At 58.1% G+C, this 24,552-nt stretch overlaps 3 protein-coding genes across 3 annotated transcripts; all 3 read left to right on the top strand.

Moving 5' to 3' along the window:
* Nucleotides 1-1,510: 1,510 nt before the first annotated feature.
* ACY3 (aminoacylase 3) lies at nt 1,511-9,779 on the top strand. Its single transcript, XM_508599.8, has 8 exons — nt 1,511-1,904; nt 4,759-4,832; nt 5,285-5,540; nt 6,461-6,656; nt 6,968-7,061; nt 7,196-7,303; nt 7,479-7,588; nt 9,395-9,779. Exons 3-8 carry the CDS (start codon nt 5,305-5,307, stop codon nt 9,608-9,610), a joined length of 960 nt encoding a protein of 319 aa, XP_508599.2. The 5' UTR covers nt 1,511-1,904; nt 4,759-4,832; nt 5,285-5,304; the 3' UTR covers nt 9,611-9,779.
* A 7,202-nt stretch (nt 9,780-16,981) lies between these two features.
* TBX10 (T-box transcription factor 10) lies at nt 16,982-21,084 on the top strand. The gene is made up of 7 exons (XM_016921381.3): nt 16,982-17,391; nt 17,470-17,571; nt 18,027-18,198; nt 19,284-19,439; nt 19,717-19,784; nt 19,975-20,069; nt 20,493-21,084. The coding sequence occupies exons 1-7, from the start codon at nt 16,982-16,984 to the stop codon at nt 20,780-20,782; spliced, it is 1,293 nt and encodes a 430-aa protein (XP_016776870.1). The 3' UTR covers nt 20,783-21,084.
* Nucleotides 21,085-22,281: 1,197 nt separating this feature from the next.
* Nucleotides 22,282-24,466, top strand: NUDT8 (nudix hydrolase 8). Its single transcript, XM_522294.9, has 4 exons — nt 22,282-22,687; nt 23,353-23,485; nt 24,004-24,081; nt 24,153-24,466. Exons 1-4 carry the CDS (start codon nt 22,494-22,496, stop codon nt 24,456-24,458), a joined length of 711 nt encoding a protein of 236 aa, XP_522294.2. The 5' UTR covers nt 22,282-22,493; the 3' UTR covers nt 24,459-24,466.
* Nucleotides 24,467-24,552: the final 86 nt, after the last annotated feature.

The following is a 24,552-nucleotide window of genomic DNA, read 5'->3' as shown; positions in this document are numbered from 1 at the left end:
TCTTCTGCAAAATGCTGATGCTGCTATCATGAATAATGTCTTCAAATATTCTCTTAATGAGGCAGAACAAGCCAGAGCTGGGAATACATTTGTCATAATGTAAGGAAGCAGATCATCATCAGTGACAGTGCCAAGTCTTGAAGATTCTCTCCTGGGTCTTCAGACTAATACACATTTATCTCCCTGGGTTGAAGAAGTACTGTGGGACTGTGATGTATACCCACAAAAGGATATTGACAAAGAAGCTCTTTATTTATTTATTTATTTTCTTTTGAGACAAGGTCTCACTGTGTTGTCTAGCCTGGAATGCAGCCATACGATAACGGCTCACTGTACTCACGGTACGATTACCTCCAACTCCCCATGCTCAACTGATTCTCCCGCCTCAGCCTCCTGAGTAGCTGGGGCCACAGCTGTGTGTGCCACCACCTGGCTAATTTTTTTTTTTTTTTTTTTTTTTTTTTTGAGACAGAGTTTTGCTCTTGTCGCCCAGGCTGTAGTGCAATGGCGTGATCTCGGCTCACTGCAACCTCTGCCTCATGCCTCAGCCTCCCAAGTAGCTGGGATTACAGGCACCCACCACCATGCCTGGATAAATTTTGTATTTTTAGTAGAGACGGGGTTTTGCCATGTTGCCCAGGCTGGTCTTACACTCCTGACATCAGGTGGTCCACTCGCCTCAGCCTCCCAAAGTGCTGGGATTATAGGTGTGAGCCACCGCGCCCACCCTAATTTTTTTTTTTTTTGGTAGAGACAGGGTCTCCCTATGTTGCCCAGGCTGGTCTTGAACACCTAGGCTCAAGCGATCTGCCCCCCTTGGCCTCCCAAAGTGTTGGGGTTACAGGTGTGAGCCACTGCACCCAGCTGACAAAGAAGCTCTTGAACAAATTCATTTAATGAGATTCTCTAGCACTAAAATAGTCCTACCTCATTGTAATGTTTTGTAGAGTATCTTATAAAATAATGAAAAAAACCCAGTATTTTAATACATATTTTTCTGTATATTTCCTTCTAGCCTTTGTACATATGATCACATATTTGTAAAAAGTTGTATGTATATATATATACAAGTTTACCCGCTTTGTGTGATAATATGACAAAAACATTTATCTGAAAAAAGTATTTTTTTCATCAAATGGCAGAGCTCCTGTTTCTGGTAACCCGGGGTATGGCAAGCAGGGGCTCTGGGAGATGGAGCAGCTCAGCCTCCTGTGAAAATTTCTGTTTCTCTAAAAAAGAACAAATTCCCATGCTGGGCGCGGTGGCTCACGCCTGTAATCTCAGCACTTTGGGAGGCCGAGGCGGGCGGATCACGAGGTCAAGAGATCGAGACCTTCCTGGCTAACACGGTGAAACCCCGTCTCTACTAAAAATACAAAAAATTAGCCGGGCGTGGTGGCAGGCGCCTGTGGTCCCAGCTACTCAGGAGGCTGAGGCAGGAGAATGGCGTGAACCCGGGAGGTGGAGCTTGCAGTGAGCCGAGATCGCGCCACTGCACCCCAGCTTGGGTGACAGAGCCAGACTCTGTCTCAAAAAAAAAAAAAAAACGAATTCCCAAAACTAGTCCCACTGTTGTCTACCCAGATCCGGGATCCGGGTTGCCCTTGGCCTGGCCAGAGATGCCTCTCAATCCCCCACGGCACGCAGAGCCAGACAGAAACCGAAAGCAGAGGTGCCCTGCGCTGAAGTCTAGAGATCCCACTGCTAGGTCCAAAGAATTTACCCTTTCAGTCAACCCACGGGGCAAAGTCCACTTTCTTCCCTGAAGGAGCAGCGCAGAACAAAAGCTCCAGGCAGCTGCTTCCGCTGTTTCGCGGGTAGGGCGGAGTGACAGCCCCACGGGCCGGCCGCGCAGCAAGCAGAAGATCCCCCGGAGTCACCCTCAACCCTCTGGGGCCACGTGGGTGAGTTCGCCCGGGGGAGGTGCCGCCGCCCACTGCTTTACCTTAGTGAGCCTCAAGAAGTTAGGATCAGAATCCCAGTCGGCCCCATCTGGGTCGCCAGAGTTTTGTTACCCACACAACGGGTGGGCTCAGTTGCTTGGCGGGTGTTAACTAAAGAGGATTTAATAAGGGATTTTATTTCTTGCAACAAGTAAGGAGAACACCGAGACAGCTCCCAAAGCAGTGTCTCCCCGAGCTGAGGGCTGGGGCAGGTTTTATAAGCATAGGGTAATGAGGCGTGATCTGATTGCATCTTGCAATGAGGTGATGCTGGGAGGCATGATCTAATTGGATGCTGACACAGGGGGGAACCACAGCTCTGACCCCTCTCTGGGTCTCAGTTTCCCCAACTGCAGTGAGGAAATTGGCCCCAGTGATGATGCCCATGACATCACCATCCTCTGCCCTCACTCATGCTGGGGTCTCCATGTGCCCATTTTCAAGCTTGTGCCCGCCCTTTGTTCCTCACTCCCCACAGCTGCCCTTGGCCAGGACTTTCACAGGGTGGAGCCAAGGCCCAGAGAGGGCACTGAATCTCTCCAGGTCACACAGCCTGTCAGGGAGGTGGGGCCAGAGCCAGGTCACACGTGTGCACACAACACACACACACGCACACATGCTCACGCACATGCATGCACACACGCTCTCAAGCACATGCACACATGCACACACATGCACACACGCTCTCATGCACACACGCACACATGTACACACACATACATGCACACATGCACACAATACTCTCATGCACATGCACACACGTACACACGCATGCTGTCACGTACACATGTGCGCGCGCACACACACACATGCTCTCATGCACACGCACACATGTACAGATGCACACATGCATGCACACACATGCACACACGCGCACACACTGCCAGGACTGGGGGCTGCTGTTTCTGAGGGCTCCTGGACCCCGTTCTGTTCCATAAACACTCACTGAAATGCAGAAGCTGGACCCCAGCCAAGGGAAGTGAAACTTTCCAGCACCCCTACTGCTGTTCTCCCTAAACTTGGGGGCCCAGCACCTCGTGGCAGGAAGCACCCTGGCCCCCAGCAGCCCCCAAAATAGCTAGGTCTGCCACGGAGGCCCTTCCTTCCTGATAGGTACCACACCGAGTCAGCAGGATCCCAGCCTCTGTGGGGGTTGGGGGGGCCTTCCAACAAAGACCATGGCCTGGGACTCATAAAGCAGCATGGGGGTCCCTGAGACCCCTACCCCAAGCAAGGAGGGAACAGACCCAGGCCGACAGGCTCCTCTGCTGACTCCCTCTCCCACCACCTGCTAAGGACTCAGTCAAGTCACCCAACCCCTAGAGCTTCAGTCCACACCTGCAAAATGGAGCCGGTGACAGCTGCCCCCAGGGCTGGGCCGGATACAGGAGTTGATGGCATGGCATGGCCCCCTAATGGCAGTCTCTGCCCTCCCTTTGCTGAGGCTCCAGGTGCCAGGAGGAGTGGCCCCTGGAGGGGGCTCATAGGGAGCCCCGGCCCGCTGGGGGCTCAGCCTCACACTCCATCCACCCCTCTTGACACCCTGTCAAGATCCCAGCTGCCCTGATGGGAGCCAGGATGACAAATCCCCTGTCCCCACAATCGCCATGCTCTGAGCTCACGAAGCCTTGGGTGTGGAGGGCAGGAGAGCCCAGGCCACACAGAGCTGAGTGTGATCTGGGGCAGCTTCCGAGAGGGTGTAACTTAGAGGGTCCTGGCCACCCAGAGCCCCCCAGGCTGGTGGGCCTGGCATCTGGAGCAGGGCTGGACTGGCCCGGGGAGACCCAGTGTGGTGGTAAAGAAGGCCTAGGATCGATGCCTGGGGGAGGCTCCAGCTCAGGGTCCCAGCACCTGGCAACCAGCAGGCCCTGGCGGAGCCGCTTGCCTCACTCCCCAGTGACTTCAGAACTGGCCTCAGCTCCTCCCAGCAGACAGCTGAGCCTGGTGGGAGGTAGAGGCCCCAGGGCTGAGTGCAGGGGACCTCACCTTCATCCTTCCCCACTTTGCTCTTGAGAGGCAGCAGGAGGGGATGGAGCCACATTGGACGCCCTGAGTGCCACCTACAGCCCGCCTCTAGGGCTCTGTGCGCCACCTGCAGCCCGCCTCTAGGGCTCTGTGTGCCACTGAACAGTCTGCCCCTAGGGTTCTGTGGGCCACCTGCAGCCTGCCTCTAGGGCTTGTGTGCCTGCAGACAATTTTCTGAGCCTCAGTTTTCACATCTATAAAATGAGCCTGAGGGTTGTTCCCAAAACAGGGCAAACCGAGTCATCTGAGTTACACTGTCCTTGAAAATGACTGAAATCCCGGATCAAACATTTTAAAATTTTGCTTAAAGCAACAAAGAGCTGTAAAACTGGGGCTCCACATGACACCTTTGGGTAAGGGCGACTCAGGAGTGACCACAGCCCTCTGCGGGCTGCAAGGACAGAGGCATGTTGCCGAGGTGGTGAAGGAGGGGCAGCTTGTCATCTTGGTGGCCATCAAGGTGACACCTCTATAGTAACTTTCAATAGCCTGCTCTGGTGGTGACCAAAACCAAGTCACCACCCCACTGCGGGTGTACCTCTTAGTAGTGTTAAGGAAGCTGGCCCCTCTGGGGCCCAGCAGAAGGACGAAGGGCAGGGGCAGGAACTTGCCCGCAGGACCTGGACTCGTTGGGCCGTGGCAGCACAAGTAGCAGCATGGGGCGGGCAGGGCAGGAGCAGTGGAGCAGACCCCAGCACTCCAACCTTTGGCTGCGTGAACCTCAGCCCGTCCCACCCACCCCCTGCTGTCTGCCAGCTTGCCACAAAACTTCCCATCTGTGGATCTCCAGGCCCATAAATACCAGCCTGTCTGTGAGTTAGACGCCAGTCCTGGTGGCCCGGGAAGCCCAGATCTGCATCAGCGGTAAGTACCCCCTGACCTGAGACCCCTGCACCAGCTTGGAGGAGCAAGCAGGAGGGGCAGAAAGGCGAGGCTGTTGCCTAGAACCCAGACACTCCACAGCTAACTCTGGTGACACTTTCCACTCCCCACGCTGTGCCTCAGTTTCCCTGTCTATAAAAAGGAGCGCAGTCCTCTTCCTATAGGGAGTGTGCCTTGGTGAACCCGTCTTCCTGAATAGTTGGGCCCCTCTTCTCAATTTAGGAAAAAGAAACTTCTTTTCTCCAAAGGAGCAGGAAAATTGTCTCCTCAGAGAAAGGGCCACTGGGGGTGCAGGTGGGACACAGCTGAGACACTCCCAGCCGGCCACACCTCTTGACAGGCGGCTGCCCTGTGGAGCCTCCCACCGCCATCCTTGCTCTGAGCCCAGATCCCTTGCATCGGGGCCAGGGTCTCCTAAGTATGCCCACCCCCAGGTTCTGCACCCCACACCAGCATGTGCTCACTGCCTGTGCCCCGGGAGCCCCTGCGTCGCGTGGCTGTGACCGGGGGCACGCATGGCAACGAGATGTCGGGCGTCTACCTGGCCCGGCACTGGCTGCATGCCCCCGCAGAGCTGCAGAGAGCCAGCTTCTCCGCTGTGCCTGTGCTGGCCAACCCGGCAGCCACATCCGGCTGCCGCCGCTACGTGGACCATGACCTCAACCGCACCTTCACCAGCAGCTTCCTCAAGTGAGTGCTTTGGCCGCCAGGTTGGCCCAGGCAGTTGGGCACTGAGTCCCCACCACAAAACTTCCCTCCAGCCACCAGCAGGGCCCTCCCTGCCTTCACTCCTGCTTCCCCTCTGCCTATGTGGCCCATTCCTCCACGGGACAAACCGAACATTTAGAGAAACCAAGATTGATGTCACCTCCTCCAGGAAGGCCTTCCTGACTGCAAGTTGGTTCAGGACCTCTTCTGGGGATCCCAGACCTAGTGCTTCCCTCAGATTAGCCCCACAGGCCATGTTTACTTGTCGTGTGCCCTGACCACTGTTCATGCCTCCTTCCAATGAATAGTCACTGTGTCCTATCTCCAGGCCAGGCTCTGGCCAGCTCAGGTGAGAGAATGGGGAATAGGACCAAGGTGTTGGCTTCAAGCTTAATGGGGAGACAGAGGAAGAACCGGGCAACCATAACCCAGGAGGCTAAAGGCAGGGCCGGAGGCTACACAAAGCAGCTAACCTGGCTGAGAGCAGTCAGGGAAGGCTTCCTGGAGGCAATGGTGTCTCAGCCAAGCCCCAAAGGCTGACTAAAAGCTAGCCAGGGGAAGAGAGGTGAGAGGGAGTTTCCACTGGAGGGCCAAGCACAGCACAGACCTGGGGGTGAGACCAGCATGGTGCTCAGGCAGTGTGGCTGGAGTGAGGGCATGAGAGGCAGGCAAGTGGGCAGGCGGGTGGGAGGGTGGGCCAGGCTGAGAGCTTGGATTTTACCGGGAAGTGCAGAGCCAAGAGGGCCACGGGCAGGGGTGGACACAGCCACAACGGCTGAAGGGAAAGCCCTCGCTCGAGCTGCTCAGAGTGGCTCCTGCAGGGCCCCTGCCCCTTTCCCCTTAAACCACTGAAGACTGACTGAGACTGTGAAGATCGGTGTCCCCCATTCCCGTCTCCACAGTTCCAGGCCCACCCCGGACGACCCATACGAGGTGACAAGAGCCCGAGAGCTGAACCAGCTGCTGGGGCCCAAGGCCTCGGGCCGGGCCTTTGACTTTGTCCTTGACCTGCACAACACCACGGCCAACATGGGCACCTGCTTAATCGCGAAGTCCTCCCACGAAGTCTTTGCCATGCACCTGTGCCGCCATCTGCAGGTGGCCCCGGCCCAAAGCACACAGCTCCCCAGAGGGGAGTGGGAGGGAGGGAGGGCAGGTGGGACAATGCTGGAACCTCCTTTGCTTAGCCCCTCTTCCCCGGGCCTAGTTTCCCCTGGGCTCCAGTCCCTGGGGTCTGCCACTCGCCAGCACTCCAGGCCCCCGGTACCCCCTCCCCCACCCTGCCAGAGGGTAGAGGGAGACCTGGCCAAGGAGGGTGGTGCCCTGTGTTTCGTCCATGCAACACCTTCCCACCTCAGTTTCCCTTCCCAAGTAGGCCTGGGCCCCTAACCTGCCTCTCTCGCCCCCAGCTGCAGTACCCCGAGCTGTCCTGCCAGGTCTTCCTGTACCAGCGGTCTGGGGAGGAGAGCTACAACCTGGACTCTGTGGCCAAAAATGGATTGGGTGGGCCGCAGCCTTCTGAGAAGTGGGCGGGGCCAGGAGGGCTGGAGGGGTGGGGCCAGTCACCAAGGGGCAGGGCCTCTTCAAGGAGTATATGGGTCCTGCACCTGCCTAACCCCTTGCTTCCTGGTCCCCAGGTCTGGAGCTGGGCCCCCAGCCACAGGGTGTGCTGCGGGCTGACATTTTCTCAAGGATGAGGACCCTGGTGGCCACAGTTCTGGACTTCATCGAACTCTTCAACCAGGGTGAGGCCCCAGGGGACTTTCGGGAAACAGGTCCGGGGAAGAGCAGGTCTGGCTCAGGGGTTGGGGAGCCAGGCTCACAGGCAGGCTGGGATCTAGCCCTGAGGTACCCCCACGGCCCAGTCTGTCCCCTAGCCTGGAGGGAGGGATGGGCTCACACACCCAGCCTCCCACACAGGTACGGCCTTTCCTGCCTTTGAGATGGAAGCCTATAGACCCGTGGGCGTCGTGGACTTCCCCCGCACCGAGGCCGGGAACCTGGCAGGCACTGTCCATCCTCAGCTGCAGGTGTGTGTGTGTGGTGGGGGGTGATTTCTGGGGCCACAGCCTTGGGGAGGAGGATTGTCAAGGAAAACTGAGCCCCAGAGGGTGCAGCCAAGCCTCCCACGAGCTCACCAGCATCTCGGGTTGAGGAGCAGGATGGGAGGCTGGGCTCCGCCATCCCACTTCCCCTGGCCCTGCTGCCTTCCCTGGAACCCCACACTCAGGCCTAGCACAAGAGGCCACAGTGATCCCCATAGCTCCTGTGGAGGGCATGATGGAGACAACCCTACCCTGGCTGTAAAAGGCAGAGGGAGGGGACATGGAGCAGGCATGACTCAATTCACCTGCTTGGAAGTGCAAATACAAAACTCTCTTCTGATTTTCAGTTGGTTCCTCGAGCATCCCCATGCCTGTTGGCAGTATGTCTCTCTGCAGGCCTTCCCTTCCTGAATGTTCCAGGATTAGGCAATCCTGCTTCCACACCTTTCCCTTGGGTGCCTGAGAAGAACGTACTGGCTGCTGCTCTGCTTGCTGCCACAGGGGGTCATTGTTGAATAGGGTCTGGTGCAGTCTTGTGGCCTTTTGTGCCCTGAAGTTTCATTTTGAGGAGTTACCTTCTTACAAATGGAGGCAGCACCATCCCGTCCATGTTTAGGGCTAGACAGTCTTAATCCAGCCATGCCCAGCTACCTTGCAGACGTTCAGTCATAACAGTCAATTTGGGTGGCTCCTCCTACAATTTTAAAATTTATTTTATTTTTTATTATTATTTTTTGAGACAGAATCTTGCTTCATCGCCCAGGCTAGAGTGCAGTGGTGCAATCTCAACTCACTGTGACATCTGCCTCCTGGGTTCAAGCAATTCTCCTGACTCAGCCTCCCCAGTAGCTGGGATTATAGGCACTCACCACCACACCCAGCCAATTTTTGTCTTTTTAGTACAGACAGGGTTTCACCACGTTGGACAGGCTGGTCTCGAACTCCTGACCTCAAGTGATCTGCCCACCTCAGCCTCCCAAAGTGCTGAGATTACAGACCACTGAGATTATGAGCCACTGTGCCCAGCCTTAAAATTTATTTATTTATTTATTTGAGACAGAGTCTCGCTCTGTTGCCCAGGCTGGAGTGCAGTGGCATAATATTGGCTTACTGCAACCTCCGCCTCCTGAGTTCAAGCGATTCTCCTGCCTCAGCCTCCCGAATAGCTGGGATTACAGGCGCTCACCACCACACCTGGCTAATTCTTGTATTTTTAGTAGAGATGAAATTTCACCATGTTGGCCAGATTGGTCTTGAACTCCTGACCTCATGATCCACCCGCCTTGGCCTCCCAAAGTGCTGGGATTACAGGTGTGAGCCACTGCGCCCAGCCAAAATTTATTTAATAAAGAATCATATTGTACTTACTGTGTGCCAGACACTGCTGTAAGCACTATTAACCTGTTTAGTCTAAACTTCAGAATGATAGGAGGAGATATTGTAATCCTTATTTTACAGACAAGAAAGCTGAGAAACAGAGGTTAAGTGACTTGCTCACAGATACACAGCTAGCAAGAATTTGAACTCCAGCTTCAATACCTGTGCCCGTATCCATGAGGGTCCACTTCCACATGGGCACATGCCACCCCAAGGTGACCTGTGTCTTCATTTCTAGACACAGAGCAGACTGGTATCTCACCAGACCTGCTGTCATATGGATTAAGGAAGTGAAGCATGGGTGGGAAAGGCCATGAATGAGGGGCATCTTTTGGGTGTCAAGCTGGGGTCACCCCCCTCTGGGGCCAGGGCAGAGGTGGCCCCAGCAATCTTGGCCTTTGGCTCTCCTCCCAGGACCGAGACTTCCAGCCACTGCAGCCTGGTGCTCCCATCTTCCAGATGTTCAGTGGGGAGGACCTGCTCTATGAGGGAGAGTCCACGGTGTACCCCGTGTTCATTAACGAGGCTGCCTACTATGAGAAGGGTGTTGCCTTTGTCCAGACTGAGAAGTTCACATTCACCGTGCCTGCCATGCCCGCGCTGACCCCTGCCCCGAGCCCAGCTTCCTAACCCAAGACACACCTCCCCAACCTCAGTCTTCCCATCTGAACGATGGGTCCTGAGGCACAGCTCTGAGCACAGAGGTCCCTTCTGCCACCTACCATGCACCATGTTCCTTGCCAGGCCTCCCCAACCCCTGGCCTCAGTTTCCCTTTCTATAAAATGGAAGATGTCCAGAGGTCCATGGTTTGTGTCCTCTGTCCTGCACGGCTCCTCTCTGGCTGGGGAAGTGGATGGAGGAAGGGAGGTTGACCACAGGATCTGGGGGAGGTCTGGCCAGTGCAGCCTTGGACATGCAAGTGTCTTGGGGCCAGTGGTGGCTGCCTCTGTGCCCACAGCTGTCCATCCATGCCCGGGGGAGGATTCCAGAGTGTGGGAGGAGAACCTGAAGAAGGATTGCTCTGGATCCAGCGGAGGGGCTTCCAGAGGAGGCTACAACCCAGAGGGGGACCCCCCAACCCTCCTACAGTCCTGGGGCCAGACAGTGAGTGTGGGGAGCGCAGAGACAGGCCCATGTCTGTGCACACGTGTGTGTTTGTCCGTGCATGGCGCCTGCCCTGGATGCTCTTTGGCGTGCGTGTCTGTGCGTTTCCCACACACACGTGTTTCCAAGAGCCTCAGTTCCTTGGGCGTTCTAAGGGGATCTCTATGTGGCCAGATGTGCATTTTCAAGTGTGTAATGAGCTCGGTGCCCATAGTGGCTCAAGCAGGGAGTCAGGGCTGGGGGAAGGGCCACAGCAGGACAAGGCTGTCCCCATGCAGGACAGCCTGTCCAACTGCAGAGATGCAGGGAGGAGGTGGCTTGGGTTGGGGCAGAGGGACTTCCCAGCTCTAATTGGGAAGCCACCATTTCCGCCATCCCCAGGACACCGTGCACTGATGTCAGGCGAGCCGACATGAGGCCCACTGCTGAGGGCCCCTCTGTCCTGATGCTGGCACCCTTCGGGGTGTCATGGCAGGACAAATAGGCAGGGCTATATGCGACCTGGCTGCAGCCTCACTGCCCGCACCTGCCTGAGCCTAATGGACTCTTGTTGGACAGCTGGGGCTGCTGGAGTCCAGAGTCCCCTCGCAGTGCCACTCCCCCAGCCCTCTACACCCCCACCCTGCCCATCCATTTCCCTGCGGCCACAGCTGCCACACCACCTCCTGGTATTGAGCAGTGATATGAGAAGGTGTGAAGGATACGGGGGCACCAGGGACAGGCTGGCAGGCAAGATGGATGAGGGGGCAGGGGGCCAGCAGGCGCCTCGGGCAGGCAGGGCGGGCGGGCCAGCCGGGGAGGGGTGTGCAGGGAGGCCTGCCTGTGTCTGTGCGCGTGCTGTGTGGTAAGTCCATGTGCACAGAAGCTGTACGTGTGTGCACCGTGTGGCGAGTCAGCAGGCTCTGAGTTCATCCGTGTGTCTGCGTGCGTGTGGGTTAGCATGTCAGTGTGCTCGTGTGTGTGTGTGTGTGGGAGGGGGGTTGTTTCCCATCACACAGATCAAAATCGCACACACACACGTATCAGGGGCCACTACAATCCCAGCCTGGCCCTCCCCTGGGTGTCTCGGTGAAGGGGAGCCACCAGTACTGGAATGGATCCCCCAACTCCCTCCATCATCTCCCCACTTCCCACCCACCATGCCATGGCCAGGGCAGATGACTACACCTTGTTGTATAGCCCCAAGGGGCTGCTGGGACCCTCCAACTCACACAGAGCACTCCCATCTTGCCTGGCAGCAACTCCAAAGTGCTGGCAGCCTTTTCTCACACAGCCGGGCATGGGGTTGGGCCAGGGGCCGGCCCTCCTCCTTTTACATCCCCCAGAGCCAGCCCACCATCTTTGTGTGGGGTCCCATCCAGCTCTGCAGGCTGAGATGTGAGACACAAGGGATTGAGCCACAGGCATCCCTGAGCTGCAGCTGCGCCCAGAACATAGCACTCAGGGAGAAGCAGCCCTGCCACCCCCCAGCCCCTCCATGCCCCCTCTTAGGAATCAAGGCCACTGCCAACCCAGCATCCCCAAGACAGGATTCTGGAGGAGGTATGGGGGGCTCCAGCCAGACGACCCACTCTGTGCCATTCAGCAAGTGTCAAAAGGCCAGCGAGCACTCTCAACCAAGGAACTGGCAGCCTCTCAGGGGGACCTCCAGGTTCTGCCTCCCTGCAGAGTGATCCATGTGTCCCCTGAATGCCCAGCACAGGCTGTAGACAACGTGGAGAGGGTGCCCGGTCAGGCCAGAGAGAACAGACAGACCCACAGGCAGAGCGGACGCCCACTTCTCACCTGGGCCAGCCTCACCATTTCCACTCATGTCCAGATGGGGGTTCCGTGGACACCATCAGCCAGGGCAGTGCCTCCAGTTCCAGGCGGGATGGGCTTACCGCTCTCCAGGCTGGGCTAGACCATCACAGGCAGAAGAGATTATGTGCTTAGGTTAACTGGGGAGGCTGAGGCACGGAGACTGTGGGACCTGCCAGCGTTGTGCAGCTCCCTGAGTTCATCCATGTGTCTGTGCGTGTGGGTTCACGTGCCACAGGACCTGGGCTTCCCGCCACCCAGTCTGGGGCTCTACGCTGACTGCACTCGTTGCTGCTGCCCCCTTGCGTTTCCTGCTCACACTGCTCCTGACAATTGCGCATCTGCCGGCCGGCTGGGGCCAGCCTCAGGTCAGGGGTCTGGGTCTTGGTGGGAGGGCACCTCCTCCGCCATTCAGCCCGCAATCTGCTGCTCCCACTGTGCCTCCCAACCCCCGGGGCCCCAGCCCCTCCAGTCAGCCAGGCCTGGACCCCTGCAGATGCCCAGCCGTCCTCAAGAACCACTCTCCCACCCCCTCACCCCTGCCACGCCTGGGCCCATCGATCAGGAATGGCTGGGGGGCTCTTAGCTGGGGAAGGGAGGAACCTGAAGAGGGAGGACAAGGAGGGAGGAAGGGGGGCTCTGCAACGTCAGAACCTTCCCACCTGCCCTCCTCCCGCACAGCCTTGGACAGCACAGCCCGAGAGTGGCTTGGAGAAGGACCGCTGCACGCCCCAGAGCCTGCATCTCACCTTCGGAGACCAGGGGTCCAGCTCGAGTGGGAAGACCACGACCTCAGGACGTGGACGAAGGGCGATCGAGGAGGCAAGGACCGTCCTGCCGAGAGACTACAGCTTGTGTGAGCACCTGAGGGCTGAGCTGAGGTGCCGAGTGGACGAGTGGTGACCACCCCTTCCAGCAGGCAGGTTCCCCTTGGGTGGCAGCCGCAGCCCAGCCCCAGCCAAGCAGTGTTTCTCCAGGAGCCGGACAGCCTCTCTGTCTCCATGGCAGGTAGGCTACGTTCTGAAGCAGAGGTGGCCTCATGGGTCAGGCTCAGGTTCCAGGGTGGGTGGGCAGGGTGGGAACCAAGACAGCCCCGCTGAACCCAGGTCCTTCACAAGAGGGTGGGGCAGGGGCACCCCAGGCTAAGGTCTGAGATCCCAGCAGGACAGGGCTCACGGCTGCCCAAGTGCAATTATGGGAGATGCCAGAGACCAGGCTGTTCTGGGAGATGAGCGCCTCACTGGGCACGTGTGACCTCGGGCCTCTCCCTGAGCCCCAGCTCCTTGAGCATCAAAGTTGGGGGCTGGACAAGAAGCCCTTAGCTTCCCTTCCAGACTTGACACTCGATGCTTCTGGCAAGCTGTCATCTCTGGGCCCTGAGGAATGCTGGCTTCTAGAGGGACTGAGCAAAGGACAGGCTCCCCCCGCCAGAGTCCCTGAAAGTGTTGAGGGGCAGCACATTGGCTGCGACGGGCAGCGGGTGAGCCCCTAGAGGACTTGGGAGCCAGTGACCACCGGCAAAGCCTCCAGGCCCAGTGAAATCATGAGCCCCCCCACCTTGGGACCCATCGCCATGGACCCAGGGGGGCTGGCATCACCTGGATGACGTACCCGCCCCAGCAGGGCAGCCGGGCGACAACCAGTTACCCTTCTGATGGACTGGCCACAGGGGCAGGGGGACATCAGCCCATCTATCCATCCTGCCCAGGGTCCTCAAACCTGATGTGACCCATCCCTGTCACAAAGACGCCCCCTCCCCCGCGAGGCTGCAGAAATCCCAGGGCCTTTGCACGCAGCTCTCAGGGCTGCTGAGGACGTGGCCATGGCCCTGGGCTCCACATTCTCCCCAGGCACCTACTAAGAGCTCACCCTGGCCAGGTGCCGTCCACCTGGTACCTCAGCAGATGCTATGCCACCTGGGGGCCTCCGTCACCCGCCTGTCTGCCAGTTCATCCATCTCTCCAACACCCAGCATCCCCCCTCTGCTCCAGGCATCCCATAGTCTTACAGTCGTGTAAATATCCCAAAGCCACTCGGGTGGGGACACAGCTGGGAATAAAACCTTGTCCCCTGACTCCCAGCCACTGTGGCTTCCATGGCCCTTCCAGCTTCTCAGCCCCTTATGGGGCTGCTATAAAATAATAGTTCCGTTTCTCAGGATTTTTTTCCATTTAAAACATTTTAATTGTAAAATATACATAACACAATTTACCATCTTAACCTTTTTATTTATTTATATTTATTTATTTATTTATTTATTTATTTATTTATTTATTTATTGAGACAGAGTCTCACTCTGTCACCCAGGCTGGAGTGCAGTGGTGCTATCTTGGCTCACTGCAACCTCCACCCCCTTGGGTTCAAGCGACACTTGTGTCTCAGCCTCCCGAATAGCTGGGATTACAGGTGCCCGCCAGCACTTCTGGCTAATTTTTGTATTTTTAGTAGAGATAGGGTTTGCCGTGATGGCCAGGCTGGTCTCAAACTCCTGACCTCAAGTGACCTACCCGCCTCGGCCTCCCAAAGTGCTGGGATTACAGGCATGAGCCACCGCGCCTGGCCCACCTTAACCATTTTTAAATACACAGTTTTGTGTCATTAATTACATTCACATTGTAAAAAGTAAAGTAGAGGTTCCTCTTCATAGACTTTCCTGCCATCTAATTAGAATAAATAATAACTTCTCTTAGAAGCAAAATTTATTCAAAGACCTGTACTAACATTCTTAAATATCTGCTAACAATAATTAAAAAAATCAATATATTTTATGTTCTTAGCTCCCACAATTTAGCCTAAATATTTGCCCTGGCATGCTTATATTGGTCCAAGCAAACATTAGGTCATAGCCTGTTCCTCATCCTTATTTGAAGGTGTTTTTACCTTTCTCAGCATTCTATAAGTTACTTCCTCCTTCCTTTGTTCTCCTCTGCCTTTGCCTGTTTTAAAAGTTCTAAGTTACTAGCCAATCAGGACAAATACAGAATGTGAGGTCCCGTTCCAGCCAATGGGAACCAGACACAGCAGTAGGGTGGACACGTCAGGTTATAAATGACCCTGTCTCCTTTGTTCGGTGTACTCTCATGGCAAAGCTGCTGGCGAGTGTACCCTTTCTGCAAAAAGTAAACAAAATGGCCTTGCTGAGGAAATTAAATTTATGTTCAAGTGCTATTTCTTTATGGCACCGGAAAACAAGCATTTCTAACAACACTGTTGTGCAACCATCATTAGCATCCATCTCTAGAACATTTTGCATCTTGCAGAACTGATATTCTGTCCTTATGAAACAACAACTCTCCATTTCCTCCTCCCCAGCCCCTGGCAACCACCATTCTACTTTCTGTTTCTATGATTTGGCCTCACCACGTACCGCCTATGAGTAGAATCATATGGTATTTGTCCTTTGGTGTCTGGCTCATTTCGTGTAACAGCGTCTTCAGGACTCATCCATGTTGCAGCATGTGTCAGAATGTTCTTCCCTGTTAAGGCTGGATACTATTACCTTGCACGGATGGACCCCATTTTGTTCATCCATTCATTTTCCGATGGACACTGGGTTGCTTCCACTTCTCAGCTATTGTGAATAATGCTCATAAGAACATGGGTGTGCAAATATCTGTTTGAGTTTCTTCTTTCAATTCTTTCTGGTATAGACCCAGAAGTGGAATTGCTGGATCATATGGTAATTCTAGGCTGGGCATGATGGCTCACGCCTGTAACCCCAGCACTTTGGGAGGCTGAGGTGGGCAAATCACCTGAGGTCAGGAGTTCGAGACCAGCCTAGACAACATGGTGAAATCCCGTCTCTAATAAAAATACAAAAATTAGCCAGGCATGATGATGCACGCCTGTAATCCCAGCTACTCGGGAGGCTGAGGCAGGAGAATCTTTTGAACCAGGGAGGCAGAGGTTGCAGTGAGCCGAGATCCATCCAGCCTGGGTGACAGAGCAAGACTCTGTCTGGAAAAAAATAAATAAATAAATAAATAAATAAATAAATAATATATACATATATAGTAATTCTAGTTTTAACTTTTTGAGGAGCTACCATGCTGTTTTCCCCAGCAGCTGCACCTTTTACATTCCCACCAGCAGTGCACAAGAGTTCCAATTTCTTGAGGCCAGGCATAGTGGCTCACGCCTGTAATCCCAACACTTTAGGAGGCCGAGGTGGGAGGATCACTTGAGCTCAGGAATTCAAGACCAGCCTGGGCAACATAGGGAGATCCCATCTCTACAAAAAAAAAAAAAAAGTAGCCGTGTGTGGTGGTGTGCACCTATAGTCCCAGCTACTTGTAAGGCTGATATGGGAGGATCACTTGAGGCCAGGAGGTCGAGGCTGCAGTGAGCTATGACAGAGCTCCCGCTGCACTCCAGCCTGGGAAACAGAGTGAGACCCTGCCTCAAAAAAAAAAAAAAAAAAAAAAAAGGAGTTCTAATTTTTCCATCTCCTTACCAACACTTTTTATTTTCTGGTTTCTTTTCTTTTCTAATAGCCATCTTAATGGGTATAAAATGGTATCTTATTTAGCTAAGATTTTTTTTTAATTGGAGGGGTGAAGGGTGACAAAGCATTTGGCCAAGACTTGTGCCGGGATTGCAGATCAAAAGACAAGATGCTTAGAAAAGAGTGCAGAGACCAGAGAAAAAGACTGTAGGATGGGTTTCTGGAGGCAGGCTCTGGGCGGGTTGTCAAGGTCAGGGATGGGTAATTGGGGCTGAATGGGGGGCTCTTCTTGGCTCAGCTCTCCTTCAGCAGCACCGGGAGGCAGGGTCCCACAGAGCTGAGGAAGACCCCTGCCCCCTCCCCCCCCCCCCGACACATATCATCTAGAACAGGTGCTGTTTGTGAAGGGCCCCCTGTGCACCAGCCCCTGTGCATGGTCACTAATCCTCACATCGGCCTTGTGAGGCAGGTATTAAGAGCCCCTTCTGACAGATGTGGAAACTGAGGCTCCAGGAGGTGAAACAATTTGCTTGAGGCCACATAGACACAAGACGGCCCAAACATTCTCTGGGGAGCAAGACAGGCCCTGACGCTACCGTCAAGGAGCTTGCTGGCAAAATAGACTTTAAGTGAGCATTTACCTCACAGAGTGATGCTGAGTGGGGGATCCTGTGAGAACACAGCCCTGGCAGTCAGGGAGGGCTTCCTGGAGGAAGAGGCATGTAAGTGCAGCCTGAAGGATAAGAGCTGGCTGGGTGGTGCGTGGGGCCCACACTTCCGTCCTCTCTCCACAGCCTTCCTATCTGCTGGCCTCGGCATACTTGCACCCTCAGAGACCTACCCCCTACCTACAACCAGCTCTGGCTGGGAGCCCCGGCTGGGGTCGCCATTCCCATCAGGCCCTTGCACCAGCTCTACTGGGGCCCAAGCTGTGGCCGAACCCACTGGGCAGGGCCCCAAGAACCCACGTGTGTCCAGAGTGACGGTTCAGCTGGAGATGAAGCCTCTGTGGGAGGAATTCTACCAGCTGGGCACTGAGATGATCGTCACCAAGGCAGGCAGGTGTGAGCAGCGGGGGCGGGGTGGGGCAGGGGCCAGGGTTGGAGCCGCATCCGGCTGCTGAGCACCTCCCTCCCGCAGGAGGATGTTCCCCCCCTTCCAGGTGAAGATCGTGGGCATGGACTCCCTGGCCGACTATGCCCTGCTCATGGACTTCATCCCCCTGGACGACAAGAGATACAGGTGCGGGGACCGGCCTGGGGCAAAGGCTCAGGTCTCAGGTGCTGAGACCAGGAATTAGACCCTTCCTGCACCCCAAGGTGAGGCAGGGGCCTGTCCAAACAATGCCAGGGAGGTCCAGCCTAAGGGCAGGACGACAGACAGGCAACAACAGCCTGAGGGCAGGAGGGAGCCCAGCTCAGGGTACCCAGCAGACTTCCATGGGTAGTGGGCTAGCCTTGGGCAGGCAGAGAGGTCTAGCCCAGGGCAGCAGGGGTTATCCTGTCATCCACCAGCCAGGTGCAGCCACAGGGAACTCAGGTCTCAACAGGATTCTCTTGAGCCTTGGGTTCCTTAGCAAGGTGCCCACCAGGTGGGGTGAGCAGTGTTGGAGTCGGCAGCAGCCCCTTCACCCCGCCTGTATTGTTCAGGTGTGACTCTGGTCGGGGAAGCCCTCACCACCTCGCTGTGCTCCCCAGGTATGCCTTCCACAGCTCGGCCTGGCTGGTGGCGGGCAAGGCAGACCCAGCCACACCTGGCCGCGTGCACTTCCACCCCGACTCGCCAGCCAAGGGTGCCCAGTGGATGCGCCAGATTGTGTCCTTCGACAAGCTCAAGCTGACCAACAACCTGCTGGATGACAATGGCCACGTGAGGCCGGGGCCACGGTGGGGACGGAAGGGCCTGGGGTCAGGGCTGGTAGGGACTTTGGTGTCCAATGGCCTTGGTGCCCAGCACCTCTGCCTGCTGCTGATGGTCAAGGCGGGGCGGGGAGCCGGGGTGGCGAGCTCACCTGGCTGGGGGTGGCACAGCAGGGAGGGCTGTCCAGGCAGGTGGAAAAGGGGGTGGGGGCGGGGGAATGTTCCAGCATACGTTGTCCCCGGCAAGGAGAGGGAGGACAAGGTATGGAACGCCCAGCCTAGGCCGGGCCCGCTTTATGTGTGGACACAGCATCATTAACACTTGGTCAAACAGCCAACGATCCCTGCCCTCACAGAGGTCACTTCCTGGGGCAAAGGCAGGGTCCAGAAGACACTGTCCCCAGCGTCTCAGATAGGGACAAATGCCAAAGAGGAAGCAGAGGTACGGAAGGGGGGCGGAGAAAGGGTGCTGCTGCTCTCAGGGGGCGCAGGGAGCTGAAGACCTGAAGGAGGTGGAGGATGGAGCGGCCCATGCCCGTCAGAGGGGACAGTAGGTGCAAAGGCCCTGAGGCCAGAGAATCCTGGGCCGGCAGAATTGCAAGACGCATCCATGGGGCCGGAGTGGAGCCAGGAGGGGAAGCCAAGGAGGCGAATGCCTGAGGGGTCGGGCTGACTTCGGGGGGCTCTGGCTTTTACTGTGTGGGGTGGAAGTCGCTGGACGGTTAGGAGCAGGGGGCATATGATGTGGCTTCCCGGGCAGCTGTGTGGAGAAGGAACAGAGGGGTAAGGCGGGGACAGGGGACAGGCCAGGAGGCAACCGAGGAAACTGGTGAACGCGACAGTGACGGGCCAGCACACAGGCAGTGGGTGGCAGCTGGGATGTGGGGTGTGAGAGGACATGGAGGCAAGGATCTATGATCCAAAGGGGCCTTTGACACGGAACTGCAGCCTCTCCAGCTCAGACCCTGTGCTGCCATGAAAGGAACAGGGTGGCAGGCCCGGGGCAGTCTCCCGGCTTGGAGGGAAGGACTCCAGCCTCAGGGAGTCCGCTGTACTCCGCCTCACCCCTGTACCCCTGCTCTGTCTCTTCCACAGATCATTCTCAACTCCATGCACCGCTACCAGCCCCGTTTCCACGTGGTCTTCGTGGACCCACGCAAGGACAGTGAGCGCTATGCCCAGGAGAACTTCAAGTCCTTCATCTTCACAGAGACCCAGTTCACAGCAGTGACAGCCTATCAGAACCACAGGGTGGGTGAACCAGCTCAGGAGCACCCGCTGCAGGCCCATTTCACAGGGGTGGAGACTGAGCCCTGAGGCTTGCAGCCCTCACTGGCACAGACTACTGCCCTCCCAACTTGCCCTGAGTATCTGCCATCAGTCAAGGCCCTGCCCGCACTCCTATCAGCTCAGAGTTCCTGGGCCAAGAGGCCCGGGTGCCAGGGCCTCCTGACTGCCGGTTCCCGGGAGGACAAGGTGGCTGAGCCTGGCTCATGGCCAGCCCACAACTGCACTTTGTCTCCTGCAGATCACCCAGCTGAAAATCGCCAGCAACCCTTTTGCCAAAGGCTTTAGAGAGAGTGACCTGGACTCCTGGTACTGTCTGACCCTGACCCTAGCCCCTCACCCCCACCCCAGGCATATCCTAAGGCCTCAGTTCCTGACCCTTGTTTCAGGGTCACACCCTCTGACCCATCCTGGGGCCCCACCATCTGAAGCTGGCCATGATCCCTGGCCCGGGTTCTTCCCCTTGATCCCCTCCCCCCATTCTCGCTTGCTCTTTCAGGCCTGTGGCCCCACGGCCCCTGCTCAGTGTCCCAGCCCGGAGTCACAGCAGCCTCAGTCCCTGTGTGCTGAAGGGTGCCACAGACAGGGAGAAAGGTAAGGCCCCAGGCCTGCAGACATAGTGGGACTAAGGTGTACACAGTGGGCGGGAGGCAAAGGGACAGGACCTCCAGGAAGGGGCTTCAGCAGCTCAGCGAACCCACAGGGCCCCTGTGTGGACACACAGAGGGGGAAGCAGACATGCCTAAGACAATATGGGGCTCAGGGCAAAGAGCACAGGCAGAGGGTGCCAGGCAGGCTTCCTGCAGGAGGTGGCTCTCAAGCTGGGCCTTGGAAGACTGGGAAGGGTTTGGACAGAGGGAGAAGGTGAAGAAGAAATTCCAGGCAGAGGGAAAAGCAAAGGCGAAGGCTGAGAGGTAGGTAACTTGGGAAGGAGGAGCAGGAAGGGACCAGGGCAGGCCTGGGATGAGGGATGAGGATGCGATGGGAGGCCCAGAGTCCACTCATTTCCTCCCTCAGACCTCAACAAAGCTTCAGCTTCCACCTCCAAGACCCCTGCTCGGCTCCATCATCAGCTGCTGCCCCCACCTGAGGTCCTGCTGGCCCCGGCCACCTACAGGCCTGTCACGTATCAGAGCCTGTACTCTGGAGCCCCGAGCCACCTAGGGATCCCAAGGACCCGGCCAGCACCATACCCCCTCCCCAACATCCGGGCTGATAGGGATCAAGGAGGCCTGCCTCTCCCAGCTGGGCTGGGGCTCCTGTCCCCCACTGTTGTGTGCCTGGGGCCTGGCCAGGACTCCCAGTGATGCCAGAAGACCTGTGGGGAAGCCCTGCTACCCTGGACCTTACACCGGGTGTGGGAATCAGCCTCTGCCCCGCCCCCTCCAGCCCCATCTCTGTCTCAAGGAGAGCAGGGTAGGTGAAAGTCTAGAGAAAGAGGCTACCTGCCCAGGGTCACAGCAAGGCTGGGACCATGGCAAGCTTGGAACCAGGACTTCTACCTCCCAACCCCAGCAGCCTGAATACTATGCCCTCTTGCTTTGGGGGTAACTCCCGAAAACCCTGCCTTACCTCTCCCTTCCCCCTAACATTAAACTATTTGGCATGAGTGGTCAGAGCACTTCTGTCGTCGTGGTCAGGGTGGGTGGGGGCCTCAGGAACTCCCAGACCCATCATAGTCCCCACATCAGCCCTGTAGGCATCCCGAAGCTCTGCCCAGTGCCGTCCGCATCCCTGGGAGCACACAGTAATATTAAAAGTGGTGACTCCAGCCCAGTGGCAGGGCTGCACTTGCCCAGATGAGGATCGAAACTGGCGCTCAGAGAGGCGCGGACCTGCTCAACGTCACACAGCAGAGCATGGCGGACACCCGCCACCCCACGTTTAAATGCTGTGCGCAAGGCTGGGGTCATCTGGTCCCCAAGCCCAGGGTCTGGTGGAAGGGCGCAGAACCACGGTGGTCAGTGACCACAGGGGCCGAGGTAGGAACGGGGGAGGCATTTGGGAATCCGGTCAAGACTCAAGGCAGGAAGGGAGAAGAGCTCTGGACTCTGGGACAAGGAGGTCAAAGGCCTGGGGCTGGAGTCCGACGAAGCCAGAGGGGAAGACAAGACTGGGGGCGGCGCGCGCCACCCAGCGGTATCGGGAGGGAGGACCGGAGGGAGGGCTGGGCCGGACGCTCCTCTCGCGCACCGATCGACCTGGGTTCCTAGAGGGGCGTCCCCGTGGGATCCCGGCTCCGTACATCCTGGAGCCCCTAGGGGAGGGACGGACCAGTGGGGGCCGGCGGGGCCTCATCAGACACCCCAACGCCAGGACCCAACGGGACCGAGGACGGTCGCCGGGCGCTTCACGGTTCGCGTGGTTCCAGGATCTCGGAGAACACAACCGGCAGGTCCTGCAGCTCCGCGCCCATCTCCCTCCCCGCGGCCACACCCCCGGCCACGGCCCGGCCCTGCCGGAAGCACAGTCCGCCTGGCCACGCCCCCCAGTCCTTCGTAGCAAAAGCTCCGGTCCAGGCCCCGCCCCCAGCCCGCCCCAACCTCGATTGCCTACTAGGCCCCGCCACCCTTTCGCAGTAACGTCCGGGTCCGGCTCCCGCGCAGGCCCCGCCCCGCCCCGCCGCCCTCCGTCCCTCCCATCCGGGGGACTCAACGCGTCCCACCGAGGCCCCACCTTCAAACAGGCCCCGCCCCCTAATGGACCCCGTCCCACCGAGGACCCGCCTTCAAACAGGCCCCGCCCCCGAACAGACCCAGTCCCACCGAGGCCCCGTCTCCGGGCAGGCCCCGCCCACGAACAGACCCACCCCACTGAGGCCCCCCGACGCCGCTGCCGCTCCGCAGCCCCCCAGGCGGGACGCGTCGCGCGGGCTGCCCCTTCTCCCTCTCAGCTTCCGGAGGGACCCGGGCTGAGTGCCCCGCCCCGCCTCGCCCTGCCTCGCCCCGCCTCGCCCCGCCTCGCCTCTTCCCTCGCCCGATCCCGCGCCCTCAGTGTCCCGGCCGCGCAGGACTTGACATGCTGCCCGACTGCCTGTCGGCCGAGGGCGAGCTGCGCTGCCGCCGGCTGCTGGCAGGGGCCACGGCCCGGCTCCGCGCGCGGCCCGCGTCGGCCGCGGTGCTCGTGCCGCTCTGCTCAGTGCGTGGGGTCCCGGCGCTGCTGTACACGCTGCGGTCCAGCCGCCTGACCGGGAGGCACAAGGGCGACGTCAGGTACAGCGGCCGGGAACTCCTAGCCCTTTGCCGGAGGCCACAGGAGCCCGGGGCTGGCAGGGACCTCTGGCAGGGCACTTAGCCCCTTCGAGCCTCGGTTTCCGCCTCCGTAAAATGGGTCTGGGGAGAGTCCCTCCGCCCAAGGGCTGCGGCGAGAGGTCAGCGATCCGTGTCCGTCGGCCCCGGTGCACCTGCCCGGGCGCCACGTCCTCGCCGCGTGGGCCCGTCGTACGCGTCCTTGCGCGCACGCCTGGGCCGGGACACCCCTTTGAGCTGTTTCCCGCTTAGAGGGCGGACGCCGCCCCCTGCCGGCGACTACGGAGAGATTCGAGCCCCGCCCGGCGGGAATTAAGAACATCCTGAGGACAATGTCAGTGTTATTGGGGCCACCATAGGCCGAATTTGGGTATCTGAGCCCCAGGATCTTCTTGCCCCTGCTGCAGACCCTCTTATCCTGCGCTGTCCCGGGACTCTCTTCCTTATCCCCATTGCTCAGGGAGGTAAACTGGCCTCCAGAGGTCGCGTGGCTTGCCTGGGGCCTCCCAGTAAACTAGGGGCAGAGGCAGGCGACACTTTGGTGGGCCAGTGGCCCCCCCGCACTGCCGACACCCCGACCTCTCCGTGGCCCCAAGAGTCCAAGGACCAGACTCCTTGTGTCTGTTTAGTTTCCCAGGCGGCAAGTGCGACCCGGCTGACCAAGATGTGGTGCACACGGCCCTGCGGGAAACCCGGGAGGAGCTGGGCCTGGCAGTGCCCGAGGAGCACGTGTGGGGCCTGCTGCGGCCTGTGTATGATCCGGTGAGCCACTTGGCTGAGGCCACCCCACCCCATTCACTCACTCTGTGCCTGCCCTGGAGCTGGGCTCCCAGGGACCAGGAGAGTGGTCATGGACCCCCACGGGCACAAAGTGTGGAAGGGTGCCCCTAACCTGCCTGGTCACATGCACCACCCCACACACCCCCTCGGGAAGGGATTGGGGAGGCTCTGGTGCCCTGAGTAGAGGTGGCCCAGGGCGATGGGGTGGTCCAGCTCCACTCAGTTTGGTGGATTAGGGTCAGGGAAGCTTCATGGGGTAGGCAGGGATTGAACCCAGGCTTGAATGCCAAGTGGGAGATTGTCCTAAGCAGAGGGAACAGGTCTAGTGCATTTGAGGGGACCTGAGTCAGTCAGCATGGCTGGAGGACACAGGCAGGTGGACCCGAACATGACTACCAAAGGCCTATGCATGGCAAAGGGGTCTTCCTGTCACACTCCCCTCCCCAGCCTTCAAACCCAGCGAAGGCCATGCTTCCCTGACCACCTGCCCTCTTCCCCAGCAAAAGGCCACCGTGGTGCCAGTGCTTGCTGGTGTAGGCCCACTGGATCCCCAGAGCCTCAGGCCCAACTCGGAGGAGGTGAGCTGGGGGATATGAGGGGGTTGGGCTGTTCCAGTCCTCTGTCTACCCTCTCTGCCTCCTGCCTGCAGGTAGATGAGGTGTTTGCACTGCCGCTGGCCCACCTGCTGCAGACGCAGAATCAGGGCTATACCCACTTCTGCCGGGGTGGCCACTTCCGCTACACACTACCCGTCTTCCTGCATGGACCACACCGGGTCTGGGGCCTCACAGCTGTCATCACCGAGTTTGCCCTGCAGCTGCTGGCACCTGGTACCTACCAGCCCCGCCTGGCCGGCCTGACCTGCTCAGGGGCTGAGGGTCTGGCCCGCCCTAAGCAGCCCCTGGCTTCACCCTGTCAGGCCAGCTCCACTCCAGGACTGAATAAAGGTCTTTGACAGCTCTAGAGCTCCTGCTTCTGCTGTACTGGGGCCTTGACCTTGGGCAGACCACTCCAGGTCGCTGGCTGGGGCTCCTCCTTCCAGTCACGCC

Source organism: Pan troglodytes, chromosome 9 (genome assembly GCF_028858775.2).
Source record: "Pan troglodytes isolate AG18354 chromosome 9, NHGRI_mPanTro3-v2.0_pri, whole genome shotgun sequence".
NCBI lineage: Eukaryota > Metazoa > Chordata > Mammalia > Primates > Hominidae > Pan > Pan troglodytes.
This window is presented reverse-complemented; position numbering and strand designations above follow the sequence as displayed.